Source organism: Zonotrichia leucophrys, chromosome 5 (genome assembly GCF_028769735.1).
Source record: "Zonotrichia leucophrys gambelii isolate GWCS_2022_RI chromosome 5, RI_Zleu_2.0, whole genome shotgun sequence".
In the NCBI taxonomy this organism is placed as follows: Eukaryota; Metazoa; Chordata; class Aves; order Passeriformes; family Passerellidae; genus Zonotrichia; species Zonotrichia leucophrys.
The window spans coordinates 828,250-843,454 of record NC_088175.1 but is presented as its reverse complement, the minus strand read 5'-3'; the positions used below and the strand labels follow the sequence as shown (position 1 = coordinate 843,454).

At 41.1% G+C, this 15,205-nt stretch overlaps 1 protein-coding gene across 1 annotated transcript in view; it reads right to left on the bottom strand.

The window, feature by feature from the left end:
- Positions 1-2,636: 2,636 nt before the first annotated feature.
- The window catches only part of SLC38A6 (solute carrier family 38 member 6), a 38,160-nt gene continuing 25,591 nt past the window's right edge, over positions 2,637-15,205 (bottom strand). The window contains exons 9-16 of the mRNA XM_064714573.1: positions 13,382-13,447; positions 13,128-13,181; positions 11,566-11,645; positions 10,801-10,901; positions 8,736-8,860; positions 7,732-7,876; positions 7,517-7,611; positions 2,637-6,426 (exon numbers count right to left, since the gene is read on the bottom strand). Coding sequence (XP_064570643.1) covers positions 6,346-6,426; positions 7,517-7,611; positions 7,732-7,876; positions 8,736-8,860; positions 10,801-10,901; positions 11,566-11,645; positions 13,128-13,181; positions 13,382-13,447 — 747 coding nt within the window. The 3' untranslated portion in view covers positions 2,637-6,345. The remainder of the gene's footprint in view (positions 6,427-7,516; positions 7,612-7,731; positions 7,877-8,735; positions 8,861-10,800; positions 10,902-11,565; positions 11,646-13,127; positions 13,182-13,381; positions 13,448-15,205) is intronic.

The window sequence follows — 15,205 nt, the reverse complement described above, 5'->3', positions numbered from 1 at the left end:
GGTGTTATCCTGGGGAATACTCCTGAAATTGGAATGCACCAAGAGGAGGTGTTATCCTGGGGAATACTCCTGAAATTGGAATGCACCAAGAGGAGGTGTTATCCTGGGGAACACTCCTGAAATTGGAATGCACCAAGAGGAGGTGTTATCCTGGGGAATACTCCTGAAATTGGAATGCACCAAGAGGAGGTGTTATCCTGGAAATACTCCTGAATTGAATGCACCAAGAGAAGGTGTTATCCTGGGAATACTCCTGAAATTGGAATGCACCAAGAGGTGTTATCCTGGTGAACACTCCTGAATTGGAATGCACCAAGAGGAGGGGTTATCCTGGGAACACTCCTGAAATTGGAATGCACCAAGAGGAGGTGTTATCCTAGGGAATACTCCTGAAATTGGAATGCACCAAGAGGAGGGGTTATCCTGGGGAACACTCCTGAAATTGGAATGCACCAAGAGGAGGTGTTATCCTGGGGAATACTCCTGAAATTGGAATGCACCAAGAGGAGGTGTTATCCTGGGGAACACTCCTGAAATTGGAATGCACCAAGAGGAGGTGTTATCCTGGGGAATACTCCTGAAATTGGAATGCACCAAGAGAAGGTGGTGTTTTCCTGGGGAATATTCCAGAAGTTTGCCCCAGTGCCATGCACACATGGGCTGGCAAGGATCCCCTTGGCACAGTTTCTGCCCAAGCTGTCTCTGCACCCATCCATGTGCAGCTGATTCTGCTCACTGCTTTGGCCCAAAGGATCAAACATTGATTGTTATATCTGGAGAAAGAGAAGTGGACTACAGAAGTGTGGGCTAAATAAACCCCGTGCATTCACTCATCTTTCCCTTTAACATGGATGGAAGCTGCTCATCAAAACCAGGAGTAAAACATCAAAAGTGAGTCCCAGAGCATCCCAGTGCCAGCTCTGTAGGAAGCTGTAAAACAGAGGCTCTTTAACCCTTTTCCTACAGGAGATTCCCAGCCAGGAGCTGCACACACCCAGAAATGCTGCACTAAACCCCACTTTCAGCCCAAAGAACACCCCAAAGCTAAGAGTGACAGAAGGTGAGAATAAGGCCTGAGATTTTCAAGGTCCTCAACTCCAGCCCAACACGTTCTGTGTTGTCACAACCACATCCCAAATCTTTTCTCCATCCTTGTGTAAACCCCAGTATCAAGTGGAGCTACCTGGGAGGACAGAGAGAAGTCCCAGCAACCCTGTCTCATTTCAGTCCCTGGAGCAGTGAGATGGGCTCCTGACAGGCACAGACTGGAACAGCCCCGAGCCTCCAGGGCTCATTAACTCTCCTTGGCCACATCAGTGATTTGCTCCATGATGTGTGGAGCAGGAATTTCCAGCCTGTCTCCAGAAAAGTCATCCTGCACCCTGGGCTGCCCAGCCACCACACCAACCTCCCCATTCATCACCTGGTTACTCCAACTAAACCATGCCTGAAATGTGGAATGGGAATCAGCAGGGCAAGGCATTAATGGCAGTAATGCAAAGGCTCAGTGCAAACCTTCCCAAGATGAACCATCCTGCCCTTGGCTGGGCTGACAATAAAAGTGTGACCTTGTGTGCAAACGAGCTCAGAATTCAAACCAGGTGCTGGAGCAGGAGCAAGGCTGAGCACAGCCAGGACACAGCACCAAAACAGCCAGGGCAGCACAGGGCTCCATCCTGCACTGATGGAAAATGCTGGGCTTTGTGCTCTTGGGTGCCAGCTCCACTTGGGGCAAACACCATCAAGTGAACAGAGCTGCTGGCACTCATTTCCACGTGTGTGAACTTTCCTGCAGCTCTGGAATCAAGGCAGCAGCACAATGATGAGGGGGTTTCCATGTTTGCTTACAGCCAGGACTCCCCTGGACCTTGCAAAGTGCTGGGAGCTGCACTCTGGGCACACAGCTGCTGCAGAGCACTGAGACAGCCAGGAAGGACATCCATGCTGCAGTAAGGAAATGGCCTGCTCCCCATCACTGACCCTCACCTTGCTCAGCAAGGCCCATCCCAAAGTGTCTCCATGAGCAGTTTTTCACCCCAGGCCAACTGCTCACCCTTTCCCCACATCCCAGAGGCAGTGCTGGCACAGAGCTGTGAAATGCATTTTGAAAAATACTGAATTCAGCCTTCTAACAGAAAGTATTTTGATAGCCCTACAACCTTCCACTCTGTTTTTTTGAACTTCCTGAATACAACTGACATTTTCAAAAGCTCTAAAAATCATGCTCACATGTGGGTCAGTTCTGTTCATCGTAAGCTCCTACCTGGTGAGTGGTTGTAGCTAAACCACCAGTAAGTCTGGGTTAGATGCATTCACTTCCAGCTGAGACATTGAGATTAGTTACATTTGTTAACTTCCAACCTCCTGATTCTTGAAGAACACCAGCCTCTGAAATAAATTCTGCTGGCTCCTGTTCACAGCACAGAAGAGGCAGCTTTGCTGTCCATGAACCAATACCTGGGAGGGCAATAACTGCATTGCTCATTTTTGCATCCCGGTGTTCTGGAGAGCACAGTCCAGGGTAAAATCCATCCCTGGGAGCAGGTTGGCCTGGGAGGGGCAGCTGGGAACATTTCAGGATGTGCTGCAGGACATCACCTGCACAACAGAGTGGGGATCACACACACAGCTGTGTATAGACTGTAAACTGTTCTTTATTTTTTGCATTTTTTGGAACACTGGCTGTTCCACAGTGACTCTGAGGCAAAGAGAACTCAGAACAGAAAATCTGTTGTACAACACACAGGTTTGACATGAGCTGGACAATTTTTACATCCAGATGATTGTTAATTTATTTTGGGAATTCCATTTCCACATGAAGCATGGCTGGATGAACACTACTGAAGCACACAAATATCAAGACCACCACCACAAACTGCAGTTTATAATACTGAAAATTCTCTCCCACTGGCAGCAAGAGTAAACATGTGCAAAGGTTTCTTTGTATGGAGAGCAGCTGCACTGAATGGTTTCAACATCAAAATCAACTGGAAAACAACAATTTCAGGTAAAGTGTTAAATGAAATCTAACTAAGAAAGGAATTCCACATAATCCTAGTTTTGAGCTCTGTTGTTTAGCAGCCTCCTTCCTGCCATGCTGGTTACAAAAACCATTCTTCACACCCAGCTTACCACAGTCCAGCTGAAACTTGAGCAGCCTCCAAATGGACAAGGAATGGAAAAAGGAGAAAAAGTGAAAATAAATCAAAGGCAACCAATTAATTTTCATCTCTCACATTGTTCTTCCTGCTCAACTAGGGAAAAGGAACCTTTCCAAGTGAGTTCAGAAATGCTGTGGGTCCCTTCATTCATTTCTGTCAAGTCTTCAGTGAAGAAAGTTGGATAATGCTGATGACAGGCAATAAAGCAGAATCACTGAAATTCATAAATCTGGAAATTTGGAATAAAAAAATATCTGTATGCAAGAATAATGAAGCAAATATTTGTCAGCATTTAAATGAACTGAGAGTTCCACACTGGAGGCCTCTTCTGCTCAAAAACTTCATGGAAGTGCACAATTGCAGAAAAACCCTTGAGAGACACAAAGCACAGCACAGCTGTGGGAGGTGAGAAGGATAAATTACTCTGGTTTTTCACTGTGGACAACACTCATATCTTCTAAATTTGGGAACAGAAATTATTTTTCTGCCCCTCCATATTTTAAGTTATGAACTACAGAAACTCAGAAGTAGCAGCATTTCTAGGGTTTTTTTCAGATGAAAGGTAACAGGCATTCTGTAAACCCCTGTGCTGTCCTTTCTGCAGCCAAAATGTAATAACAGAGCTCAGCAGAGCTGTGAATTGCTTCCATTCATCCTCATCAACTGGAATTCATCATTCCAAAGTTACCTTTCAGGACAGTCAGTCAGCAGCCAGGCTGGCTGGGATAATACCCAAGGATTAAAAACAATACTGTAGTGATTTCTGCAGCACTAAGGAATCCCCTGTAAAATTAACACTGTATTTCAGGCATTTTCTCAGTCAAGATGATGCACACAAACCAAACAGCCCCAGGGCAACAGAGCAGTACAGTGCATGGTGAGACTCAGCTTTTTCAGGGAGAGGAGGGAAGAGCAAAAGCTCAGCAAAGCTTTGCCAACTTTGTCCCCTCACAGATAATCTAAATATTCAGACTTAAGCATTACTGGTTTAAAATAAGTTTAAAATAAAAGTGACTGCAGTAATGACCGACCAGTACTACTCAACAGTATGCTACAAGAGCAGATCATAAATGAGAAACAATTTCCATAAAATTTCTAATAAATACACTCCCTAAATTCTAGTGTCTGACAAAAATCCCTGAGTTCATTCTCACCAATGTAAGGCCTCCTGTTTTCCAAAGAAGTTTTGATTCAGTCAGACAGAATATCACTTCCTGGTGTACAGCTGTCAGTGCTGACTCAACGTACACTTTTACAAGGTATATATTTAGTTTTCTACAACAGAGCCAGAGATTCCATGAGCATCTGAATCCCTGCAGTGTAACAAAGCCCATGAGACTCAGCCATCAAAGGGCAGCCACAGGCAGGAAGGCAGCTGCACCTGGTTAGCAGCAGTTTGAATTGAAAAAATAAAGGCAAGTTCACTTTTTAGGCAGATAATGTCACATCTTGTGGTCACCTTGGCTTTCTGCTGGGTAAACATGTGACAGGAGCCACTGCCAGTGCCACAGGAGGAGCTGGGAACTTCTGGCCAAGTGGGGATCTGCTGTTTCTGGCACTGCCAAACTATTGCAGGGCTCACCTGGACTCAAGAAACCAAAGAAACCTCTAATAGAAACTTTGTTAGAAAAAGAACTGCAGTCTTTTCCAGGGATCTTTTTCTTTGGGATCCTACCAAAATTTCTGAGTTAGCTCCCCAGCCTCACCACATGTCTTTATTTTTATATTAAACTCCTAGGGAGAAGGACACTTCCAAGCCAAAAGGATTTCTGAAGCAGAATTAACCTGCACCACCTGGGTGCCTTCAGGCCATCCATCAAAAATGAAAAGTAACTCCTGGACCCTGAGAGAGCCCAGTGATCTGTTGTGATCTGCTGGCAGGAAAAATCAGGAATGGAGAAGGTGATTCCAACTCTGCTGTTTGCTGCTCCTCCCCTTTAGACAGGAGAGGATCCATCAGCTTTTGATTCCTTAGGGTATGAAAGCTCTGAGGAGATAAGGCCACTTTAGTGCCATCAGATCCCACCTGAGAGAAGGAAATGCTAAAAACCTTCCATGGTCTCAGCCACTGCTTTCCATCTACTAAAATGAGGAACTTTTCTTGTGGGTACCCAAGAAAACTTTTCTTGTGGGTACATCATTTTCAAAGCCCAGCTGGTGTTGAAAACTGCATTCACATTAAGGGGCCTAAAAAGTAAGGAATTATAAAAGACTACATGGAAGTTCAAAGATATCTGAGGTAAAATTAGGGTTCCATAAAAGTAAAATTTCCCTTTGTTTTCAACAGAGGCAGATTGTCATCTTCTAAGCCCAAATCTTCTCTGAAACACAAAAGAACATAAACTATAGAAACACTTTAGTTCAAACCTGAAAGATTTGTAAAAATGGGAGTAAGAAAGAAAAAGAGAAGTTTTTCACTTGGAGGAATACTGAGGTACTTTCAGTACTACTCAAAAGTAGATATTAATTAAAAAATGTCTATTATTAACTGCAAAATGAAAACACCAAAATGAAATGCTACTAAAAGCTATTATGCTTGATGGGCAAAATCTGCTAATTTAAAAATTAATCAGGATGATTCAAGTGTGCTGACACAGAAAAATGTATTTTAAAAAACAATTAACAAATATCATGACATGCCCATTAAACTGAGCTAAGGCAACTGGTCTCTGGATCCATCTTAGGATAAATTGGGGTAAACACTTGGAGTCAACAAGTTCTTAATGTGAACCGGCTGAAAATTTGGAAATTAGTCAAGCAACAAGAATCTTTCAAGGATTAGGACAATGTGCACTATCCTATGTGCACAAATCACATTATGCACAAAAAGATGATGTAATGTCTGTTCACCTCGTTGTTTTGAAAGTTACTTCAAGTGTCTCCTTTGTTCACCATGTGCCCTAAACCATTTCTGCATTGCAGAAATTTTCAAGACCTTTTTACCTGTCCTTATTACATCACCAAAACCTCATATTTTAGCATGGCAAAGGTGAATTGCCCAGTAACTGAAGATGACTGAAATGTAAAGAAGGACCATGAGTGAAGGAGGAGAAAGGAGCATTGCTTCTTCCTGGGCAGCTTTGGTCAGTGCTCCTTGGGGATGTGCAGCACTCACTGCAGCAGTGCTGGCACCTCTCTGCTCCCTGCTGTCCCCCTGGAGCTCAGGTCACACTGTCAACAGCTCTTATTGACCAACCCAATTGTAAATGATCAGAACCAAACTGAGAAGGCCAACACAAATGCCAAAAATAACCAAGGCACATGCCTGTGAAGAAAGAAAAGCAAAAATTAATGCCATGAAAGTCCACAAGAACAGGCACAAATAGTGACTTTTAAAATAATCTGTAATGTTTCAAATTATTCAGTCTTCAAACACAAAGAATCTGCTTAGTGGGAAACTAAACCAGGCCTGGCATAGTTCCCTGGGAACTCCTGGAGCAGTCACACTACCCAGCTGCACAAAAAATAATTTGCCCTTTACAACTCTAAAGAAATAGAGAAACTGATTCATATTTTACTCAAAATACAATTAAAATTACAATGGATTTTTAACATTTTTGACTAGCCAGATGATGATAAAATCACAGTTCAAGAGACTGCACTTGCTGATTTATTACAAGTTCCCAAATCTGCTGGAACTAGCCATGACTTTAGATGGTCAGAGGGCATTATTATTATATTTTCTTTCAGATTCCTAGTTTTGTCAATACAAGCGCAGCTCCATGAATCATAGGAATGGCAGAAAAACTATGTATAAACATTTTGTCAGCATTTTGGCCACTCTGCTGAGCAGTGGTTAAATGAAGACAGACAGTTACAGTGCAAAAAGCAGGCTCCTGCACAAATTCCAGCCCAGAACTCAACCTACTACAACAAAAGAGAAACCACAAAGAGGAGGAAAAAAACAAACAAAAAGGAAGAGAACAAAATAAAAAAAAAAAAGATGTTTTTGCAAAGTCTTTTATAGAAAACAAGCACAAAAACTGTTCCACTTAAATACAGTTTAGCTTTGTCCCAACTGCCCAGACAAGAGAGTAAGAGGTAAAAACTGAGCAGAAGCTGGATTAAAAGCCAACATCTGCAAGCTATAGGGAAAAAACTATAGGGAAAAGCAAATATCAGACCAATTGCCCAGTACATGCACACACTGCTTGCCAAAAATCTCTGCTGAAGAAGGAGTTTCAGACAGACCAGAGCTACCAGGAAGGATGAAAGAAAATGCTCAGAGATTTTGTGAGCTGCAATGAAAACAAGAGCTTTGCCCCTCGGATTGTGTGCTCCACTGTGTATTAAAATGCATTTTAAATGAGCCTGTTTAAATGTTATTAGTGCAGATGAGAAAACAGAAAACATACCCCAAGTTTCTGTGGTGATATAAAGTCCTCTCTGTTAAGTTTAAGATAAAATAGTCCAGGATATACAAAAAGCAAACATGTTGATGTGGTTGAACCTTTAATAAACAGAAAGTAAGATTTTGTTTAGAGAAAACTGAAGCACATTGCAGAATCATATACTGAATTTCTTGAATTAAAATAAAACCCAAAAAAAACCAGCCACCACAAGAACTTACCAACTACTCCAAATACATTTTTGATGTCTGGCACATACATTGCAAACAGAACAACAACTGCATTCAGTGTTAAGGTGACAAGGATATGGCAAATCCATGACCCAGGAAGATGAGAGAAAAATACCATCAGCACAGCTTTCCTTGCCTGCACAATAAAAGACAAACATTGTGTGGGTAAATACATTAATACACACACATATTATTTGATCTTACCTCAATGTCAGAACTTTAAGAATTACATCATTCCAGATGTGAAAGAACATTTTAAAAATCAAAATGCCAGAAGATCAGTAATAGTTTAATGCTTTGTCTCTCTGTAGTGTAGAATGTGATTTATTACTGTATTAAAGCAAGATTTATCACATGGTCATTAGTCTGAAGGAATGACTGGTTCCTCCCTTTTTTGGAGGGACAAAAGAAGGCCTGGGGGAGTCTTTGTCTCTGAAAATGCCGGGTAGCAAATGTCAGCATGTTGTCAACTGATACACAATCTATACAGTGCTTCCATACACACAGTTTTCCCAGTTCCTAAAAGAATGGATTTTCAATTCTACCACAGTATTGATAAGCTAAACTAGGGTTTGGTTTTTTTGTGAAATAGGTCTAGATGTGTTTTTAATTTACAATCAAATTGAGTTTCAAGTACAAGTGTGTTTGTGTGTGGGTGCGTGCATGTAGAAAGGAAAAACCAAGTCAGCAAAACTCAATTTAAGAGGGAAAAAAAAAATCAAACTAAATAAACTTTAGAAGTTCTGAATTCTCTAAATTAGAAACAATGCTGTGGGCTAGTTTTAGTCTGAAATCTGTCTCAAGAGCACAAATTAGCTTAGTGGTTAGTTGTTATTTTGGAGCTTTCATGGAACATATGCAAATATGTGGTCTTTGATCAATCACTTGACAAGTGAATAAGATACACAAGACTAGATGTGACTCAGGGATTGCAGCCTGCAAAGCATTAGTGCCCAGTGCTCAGTGCCAGCTGCAGAGCCCTCAGGAATACTCACTGGGAAATGGATCAGAGGCACTGTCAGGAGCACAGCAAACAGAATGGCTGCTCTCACTGTCATGATGATGCTATCGTGGGCCAGGTACCTGGAGTAACCCTGCAGCAGCTCAGAGTCCACTTTGTCTGGAAACGAAACAAATGAATTGCTTTGGTAATCACTGGACATTCCAATGGAACCATCTGCTTGAGGGATGCAGATACACCCTGGCATTACTGATATGCTAGGAAGGAAAATCTTCAGGGAAATTAAAAATTTCAGGAGGCAATGACAGGCAGAGCCTCTGCTGAAGCCAAAGATGCCTAAAGAAAAGACACAAATGTGAAGGAGACAGCATTAAAGAGGAAATTTAAACACCAAAAGTCAGAGCACTAAGAGTAGTCTGCTACCCTGATTTCTTTTTTTTTAAATCTTAACTCTGCTTTTTTGGACTTCAGAATAAACTGAAATTTTCCAAGTCCTGTGAAGTTTCAAATTCACAGAAAACAGAAGAAACCATCTGAACCACAGAGAGATGAAACATGGCTCATTTCAAAGAGGGAACTGTTCTTTTGTTTCCAATTTAATATAAAATGTTTTACATTTTCTCAGACTGGTGTTTTAGGAACAGGGAACAGACTTTCTCTGTTTAAAGAAGTAAGTTAATTAAACAAGACAACCAAAAAGTGAAAAGAAGAAGAAGCTTGCAAGGGGAAAAATCCAAACAAACAACACAAGTCTCTTACAGACATCCACTCTTGATTCCAGCATTTCAGGCTCCTGAGTCTTAGAGTTCCTAAAGGAAATCAAGCCTGCAGAAAACCCAAACCATTCCTAGTGAAACAGAGAGAGGTGAAGGCAGGGTCTGGTCCCAAAGAAATCATGGCAGAAAAGGTAACAGAACAGGGGATGGTTTCCAGGACTATTTTTTTCCTCTTTTTTTTTTTTCCCCCTTCTTATTAAGATTTCATCTGGATAGATGATTACCCTGCACTGACTACTGAACCTCTCTGAGTTGCACTTAAATTTATATTTATTTATATTCTCCAGCAAACCTCATGCAGACAGCCAGCAAACAGCAGCAGTGGCCAACAGGCCATCAGGGCCTTCAAGAAATCCCCACAGAATTTTTCTAAGGTCTCTGGACATCTAGGGAATATTGTCAGACTTGGAGGTAAAAGGCACAAAAGTCCCTAAAAATCTGGAATTATTAGATGCTGAAAGCCAATATTCTTGATGCTTTGTCAGACACCATCTCATCCCCACAATCAAGAATTATGAAACACTTGAAAGGAGAGGAAATCCTCACCAGATTTACTGCCTTACAGTCTCCTGTAAGAATTCATTTACTGCCTTACAGTCTCCTGGAAGAATTTTTATTCACTCCAATCAATGAAGATTAGCATGTGAACATCTCATAATAAGAGTTTTCAGAAGACATCAGAAGGATCCTTGTGGATGACTGTGATGCATTTATGTGATATTGGTATGAAACTACAACAGAATCAGCAAGTAGAGGAAATTCAATAAACCAGTTGTGTTATCTCTGCTGTATGAAATGGACACTCACCTACTTCTGCCAGGGCTGGGATGGACCTTTAAAAAAGGGGCCTGAAATCTTTCTGAAGTTCAAGAATGCCAGACAGAAGAAGTCATCTATGTTTAAACTCTACTGAAAATCTGCACCCAGAAGTATTTAGAAGTCCAAATGTAGAGTAATTAAACTGGTACTGCAGCACAGTGTCACCTAAACTCCACAGCAAATGAAAATTAGTGTAGAATTTGGTAGGGCAAGGGTTTGATAGCCCACCCACTCTTCTGATTGATAATAAAAAGGCACAGTTACTTCATCAAATATCAACATTTCTGGGAAATGTGCACTTCTTGGTTCAGTTCATGTATCAAACAAACACATTTCTGGCTCAGGAACATGAAGCAGTGCTGGAAAACCCAGCTCAAAGCCTATCCTTTTGAATTTTTAAATTCTGAGGGTTCAAGTGTTCTAATGCCTGAAGCATTCCAGGCAGAAGACATTTATCTGTTATCATTAACTTTGGTTCCAAGGAATACCTGAGAATACACTTACCATAAAATGTCAGGTACCCAAAGAGAGCAGATATGAAGTAAATTAGGAAACTCAGCCCAATTCCTGTGACAGTGACATTCTGCATTCTCCTTTTGGATGGACTAAAATGGAGAAAGAAAAGGAAATCAGTGTTGTTTTATCAGTATTGGGCATGATTGAACACAGCACAATCTATACAGTACCTTGCCTTTCATAAGGAAGTTTTGGCCTAATTTAAGGCCACTGAGGATTTGCTGAGGTCTGTGCTGTCACTGATATTTAGGGGGTTTAAAAGTATTTTTAATCTAGTTATTAGAGGGACACTTTTCAAGCAGACAATTAACACTGTCCTTATCTTGTATGGAATTTAGACTTCCCAGTGTCTCTTTTAAATGAAAATTGGGATTTACCAGGATGATACCTGTTCAGAGCCAGGAACAGAATCTGTGTCAAAAACCATCATTGGATCAGATATGGCCAAATGCAGATTCAGTTACAGCCATAAAAAATGGCTATTAAAGTACCTTAGCAAATGATCTTTTTTTTCTCCTGACTGTCCAGAGCAGGATAATATCCTGACACTGATGATGGAACCACATTTGTTACTTTTCACTCCTCTAAGAAAGAAAAAGCCAGGACAGACTAAAACTGTACACTTCCCAAAACCATGAAAGCTCCCGATTCTGCAGTGTTTGATGGTACTGACCTAAAAATAAAAAATACTCAGGGGAAGTATTACAAAAAGGTTATAATTCTATTTCAATATTGCATGTGTTCATACATTACCTCTGGAGCTCACAATAGATTGGCAAGACTGAAGTATGGCACAGAAAAGAGAAGGCCATAGTTGGTATTGCATAAGCACTCTGAAAGAGAAAGAAAACATCTTGTAAGTTGTTTGCTGTTACCGCTGGTTGGAAAAATATCTGTATGAACTCAGAATTCAGTTCAAGTGCTGGAAGTCAGTGGAAATATTTCCAGAGGAATGCTTTGAGATAAATCTCCACAAGACAGAAATGGTGTCTCTAATCAGTCCACAAAAATTCAATCTTTTCAAGTCATGTCAGTTCAAGGGGACATAGCTCAGTTTCTTCATCAGAAGCCAGGCTGCCTATAAACCAAAAACTGGAATATTTTCTTTTTTGACTATACGGAAGCCAAGTACTTATGTAGAAAGGGCAGGATGTGTCCCAGAGTCAGTGTATCACTTGTGAAATTCTCTAAGAATTTTTCCAAATTCTAATATCCATGGCTGTCAAATTACTGATTCCTTCACCCCGACCTCACTATTTTATTATTCCTTCAGAAAAATCTGGATGAAATACAAAATATAACAGAAAATATTAACAGGAAATATAACATTCTTTGGCATCTAAAGTTTTAAGACAGTTATGTAATTAAAGATGCAACCACACAATTAGTGGTGTATTATTCCAAAAATTTGTAATAAAAGAGATGAATCATCTAGTACAGCCTACTGCAATTGCCAAGTGGAATAAGCTGTGCTATAACAAACACTTTTGTGCTGAAATAATCAGGCCCATGCTGGTAAAGATTTGCCACTTTCTATTGATAAAGGCAATTTTAAAAAAGAAGGAGAGATGAGTCCCAAGAGTCTTCAAAGCACAAAAGGCCAGAATCTCACATTAGATGTTTCTGGTTAAAGCACCATTTCTTCTTTGATCTACAGACAACATTTGTCTGATTGCATTGCCCAAGGCTTTTTTTTCCTTTCCTTTTTCTTGGGAGGGTAGGGTGGACTTTTGTTTTTTCAGAGAAGTGCAGCCACATCCCACCTAGATCTCACTACAGAGTTATCCCAGATTTACCTTTTTCCTTTCCTCTTCACCCCCCAGAGACCAGGGCTCTGCATGACACCTCCTCTCCTGCAAGCCTTGATGGGTGTTACATGATTTACATGCCATGTTAATTAACAAACACCAGATTGCAGCAGGCCTGAAGGATCAGCTTCAGGTGAGGAAAAACTAAGGCTGGTTTCAGGAAAGCTGCTCTGCCCTGCCAGGAACTAAGAGCACACAGCCAAGCAGCACCAACTTCCAGCTGAGGGCTTGATCTGATTGCATGATGAGGCTGACCACTGCTTCAGCTGCTGTATTTTCATCTTTGGCCATATTTCCAAAATATTTTCATAAATGCTAACTTGGACAATCAGCCTTCATACAAAAAAAAAGTGAGACTGGATAGCAGTTGGCAGCAGGTACAGAAAATATTTCAGCAGCCCATAACGAGTTTTACACAAGGACAGCTTACCCTGGGTAAGGTTTAAACCCCAATTTTTTAAATACCACCACCCCCCCCTAAGTTTGTGTATTGTTAATAGAGATTACCTCTTTTGAAAGATGAAAGAGCTTTGCTTTACAATCCCCAGTAGAATTTGAAACCTGTAAAGCATAAATGCAAAAAAAAAAAAAAAAGGCATAATGAAAGAATAAGCCCAAACCACAGACATGAAACTTTTCAGATTCTGTGATGATTAATAAAAGAAGGAATTTAAATTGCAAGCCATTCTGAAAGTGTTAATGTAAAAAAAGCAATACAGTTTACTAATAAAATTAGAACTTCAAACCAGCATGCACTTTACCTGTAAAGTCTCTATGGCACTGCTCAGAGGTAGAGGACAAGGAATCGACCATTTTTTAATCACAACCTGCAGAGACAGCATATTTCATGTATGAATGATATCCTAAAAATCAGTTTTCAATTTAGATCCACAGAGCAGAAGTATCAGCCTGCTGGAACCCCCAGCAGGGAGCTGCACCCGCAGTAAATCAGCAGCCCTGCCTGGCAGCCAGGCCACCAGGAGGAGACTGGCCAGCAAAGCCTGTCAGTGCCATTGCATGCAGCTGCTCACCCTGCACAGCTGGCAGCCTCATGGCCCAGGCTCCTGGAGCTGGGGCACGATTGGAAATCAAAGGGGAGAGAGAATGATGCATTTGACTTTACCATCAGAAGGCTGTATTATACTATACTATGTACATTGCATTTAAACTGAATTTGCTCTGCACTCACTCTTGGTTACAACTGCTCACACTGCACTCATTCTCTCTCTGATACACACACACACACTTAGCCCTGACAGGCCAAGGGAACAAAACATCCTCACTTTGGGTAAACAATCTCTATATCACATTCTCTATATTACATTCACTTCGGGTAAACAATCTCTATATTGCATTCTGCTTTAACACAACACAAGCACAGCAAGCAAGATATGAATTGTGTTTTCCTTTTTCTCTGCTTCTCTCATAGCTTCTCTCTGCTCAAAAAGCATGTGAATACTACATGGCACTGCAGTGGACAAAAACATCCTCACTTTGGCTATATCACATTCTCTATATTACATTCACTTTGGGTAAACAATCTCTATATTGCATTCTACTTTAACACAACACAAGCACAGCAAGCGAGATAAGAATTGCATTTTCCTTCTTCTCTGCTTCTCTCACAGCTTCTCTCTGCTCCAAAAGCATGTGAATACTACAGGGCACTGCAGTGGACTAAAACATCCTCACTTTGGGTAAACAATCTCTATATCACATTCTCTATATTACATTCACTTTGGGTAAACAATCTCTATATCACATTCTATTTTAACACAAGCACAACAAGCGAGATACGAATTGCATTTTCCTTCTTCTCTGCTTCTCTCACAGCTCCTCTCTGCTCAAAAAGCATGTGAATACTCCAGGGCACTGCAGTGGACAAAAACATCCTCACTTTGGGTAAACAATCTCTGTATCACATTCTCTATATTACATTCACTTCGGGTAAACAATCTCTATATTGCATTCTACTTTAACACAAGCACAGCAAGTGAGATACAAATTGCATTTTCCTTCTTTTCTGCTTCTCTCACAGCTTCTCTCTGCTCAAAAAGCATGTGAATAATCCAGGGCACTGCAGTGGACAAAAACATCCTCACTTTGGGTAAACAATCTCTATATCACATTCTCTATATTACATTCACTTTGGGTAAACAATCTCTATATCACATTCTCTATATTACATTCACTTTGGGTAAACAATCTCTATATTACATTCTACTTTAACACAAGCACAGCAAGCAAGATAAGAATTGCATTTTCCTTCTTCTCTGTTTGTCTCACAGCTCCTCTCTGCTCCAAAAGCATGTGAATACTCCAGGGCTCTGCAGTGGGCTCTGCCATGAGCTGAAATCCAAGCAGCCTGCCCTCCCAGGCAGGATTGCTGCTGTGGTAGAGCCCAGCCTGCACCCGCAGCACACGAGCCCTCAACAGAGATAGAGCAGAGCCCAGGGCTAATCTTGAAAGGCAGAAACATCTGGTTTGGACTAGAAAGCAAAGGAAAAACAATAAATGCAATTATTGTCCCAGAATGTCATTGGGCCTTCAGCTACACCCTGCTGGTTTAGGGACTGCCAAGTAAC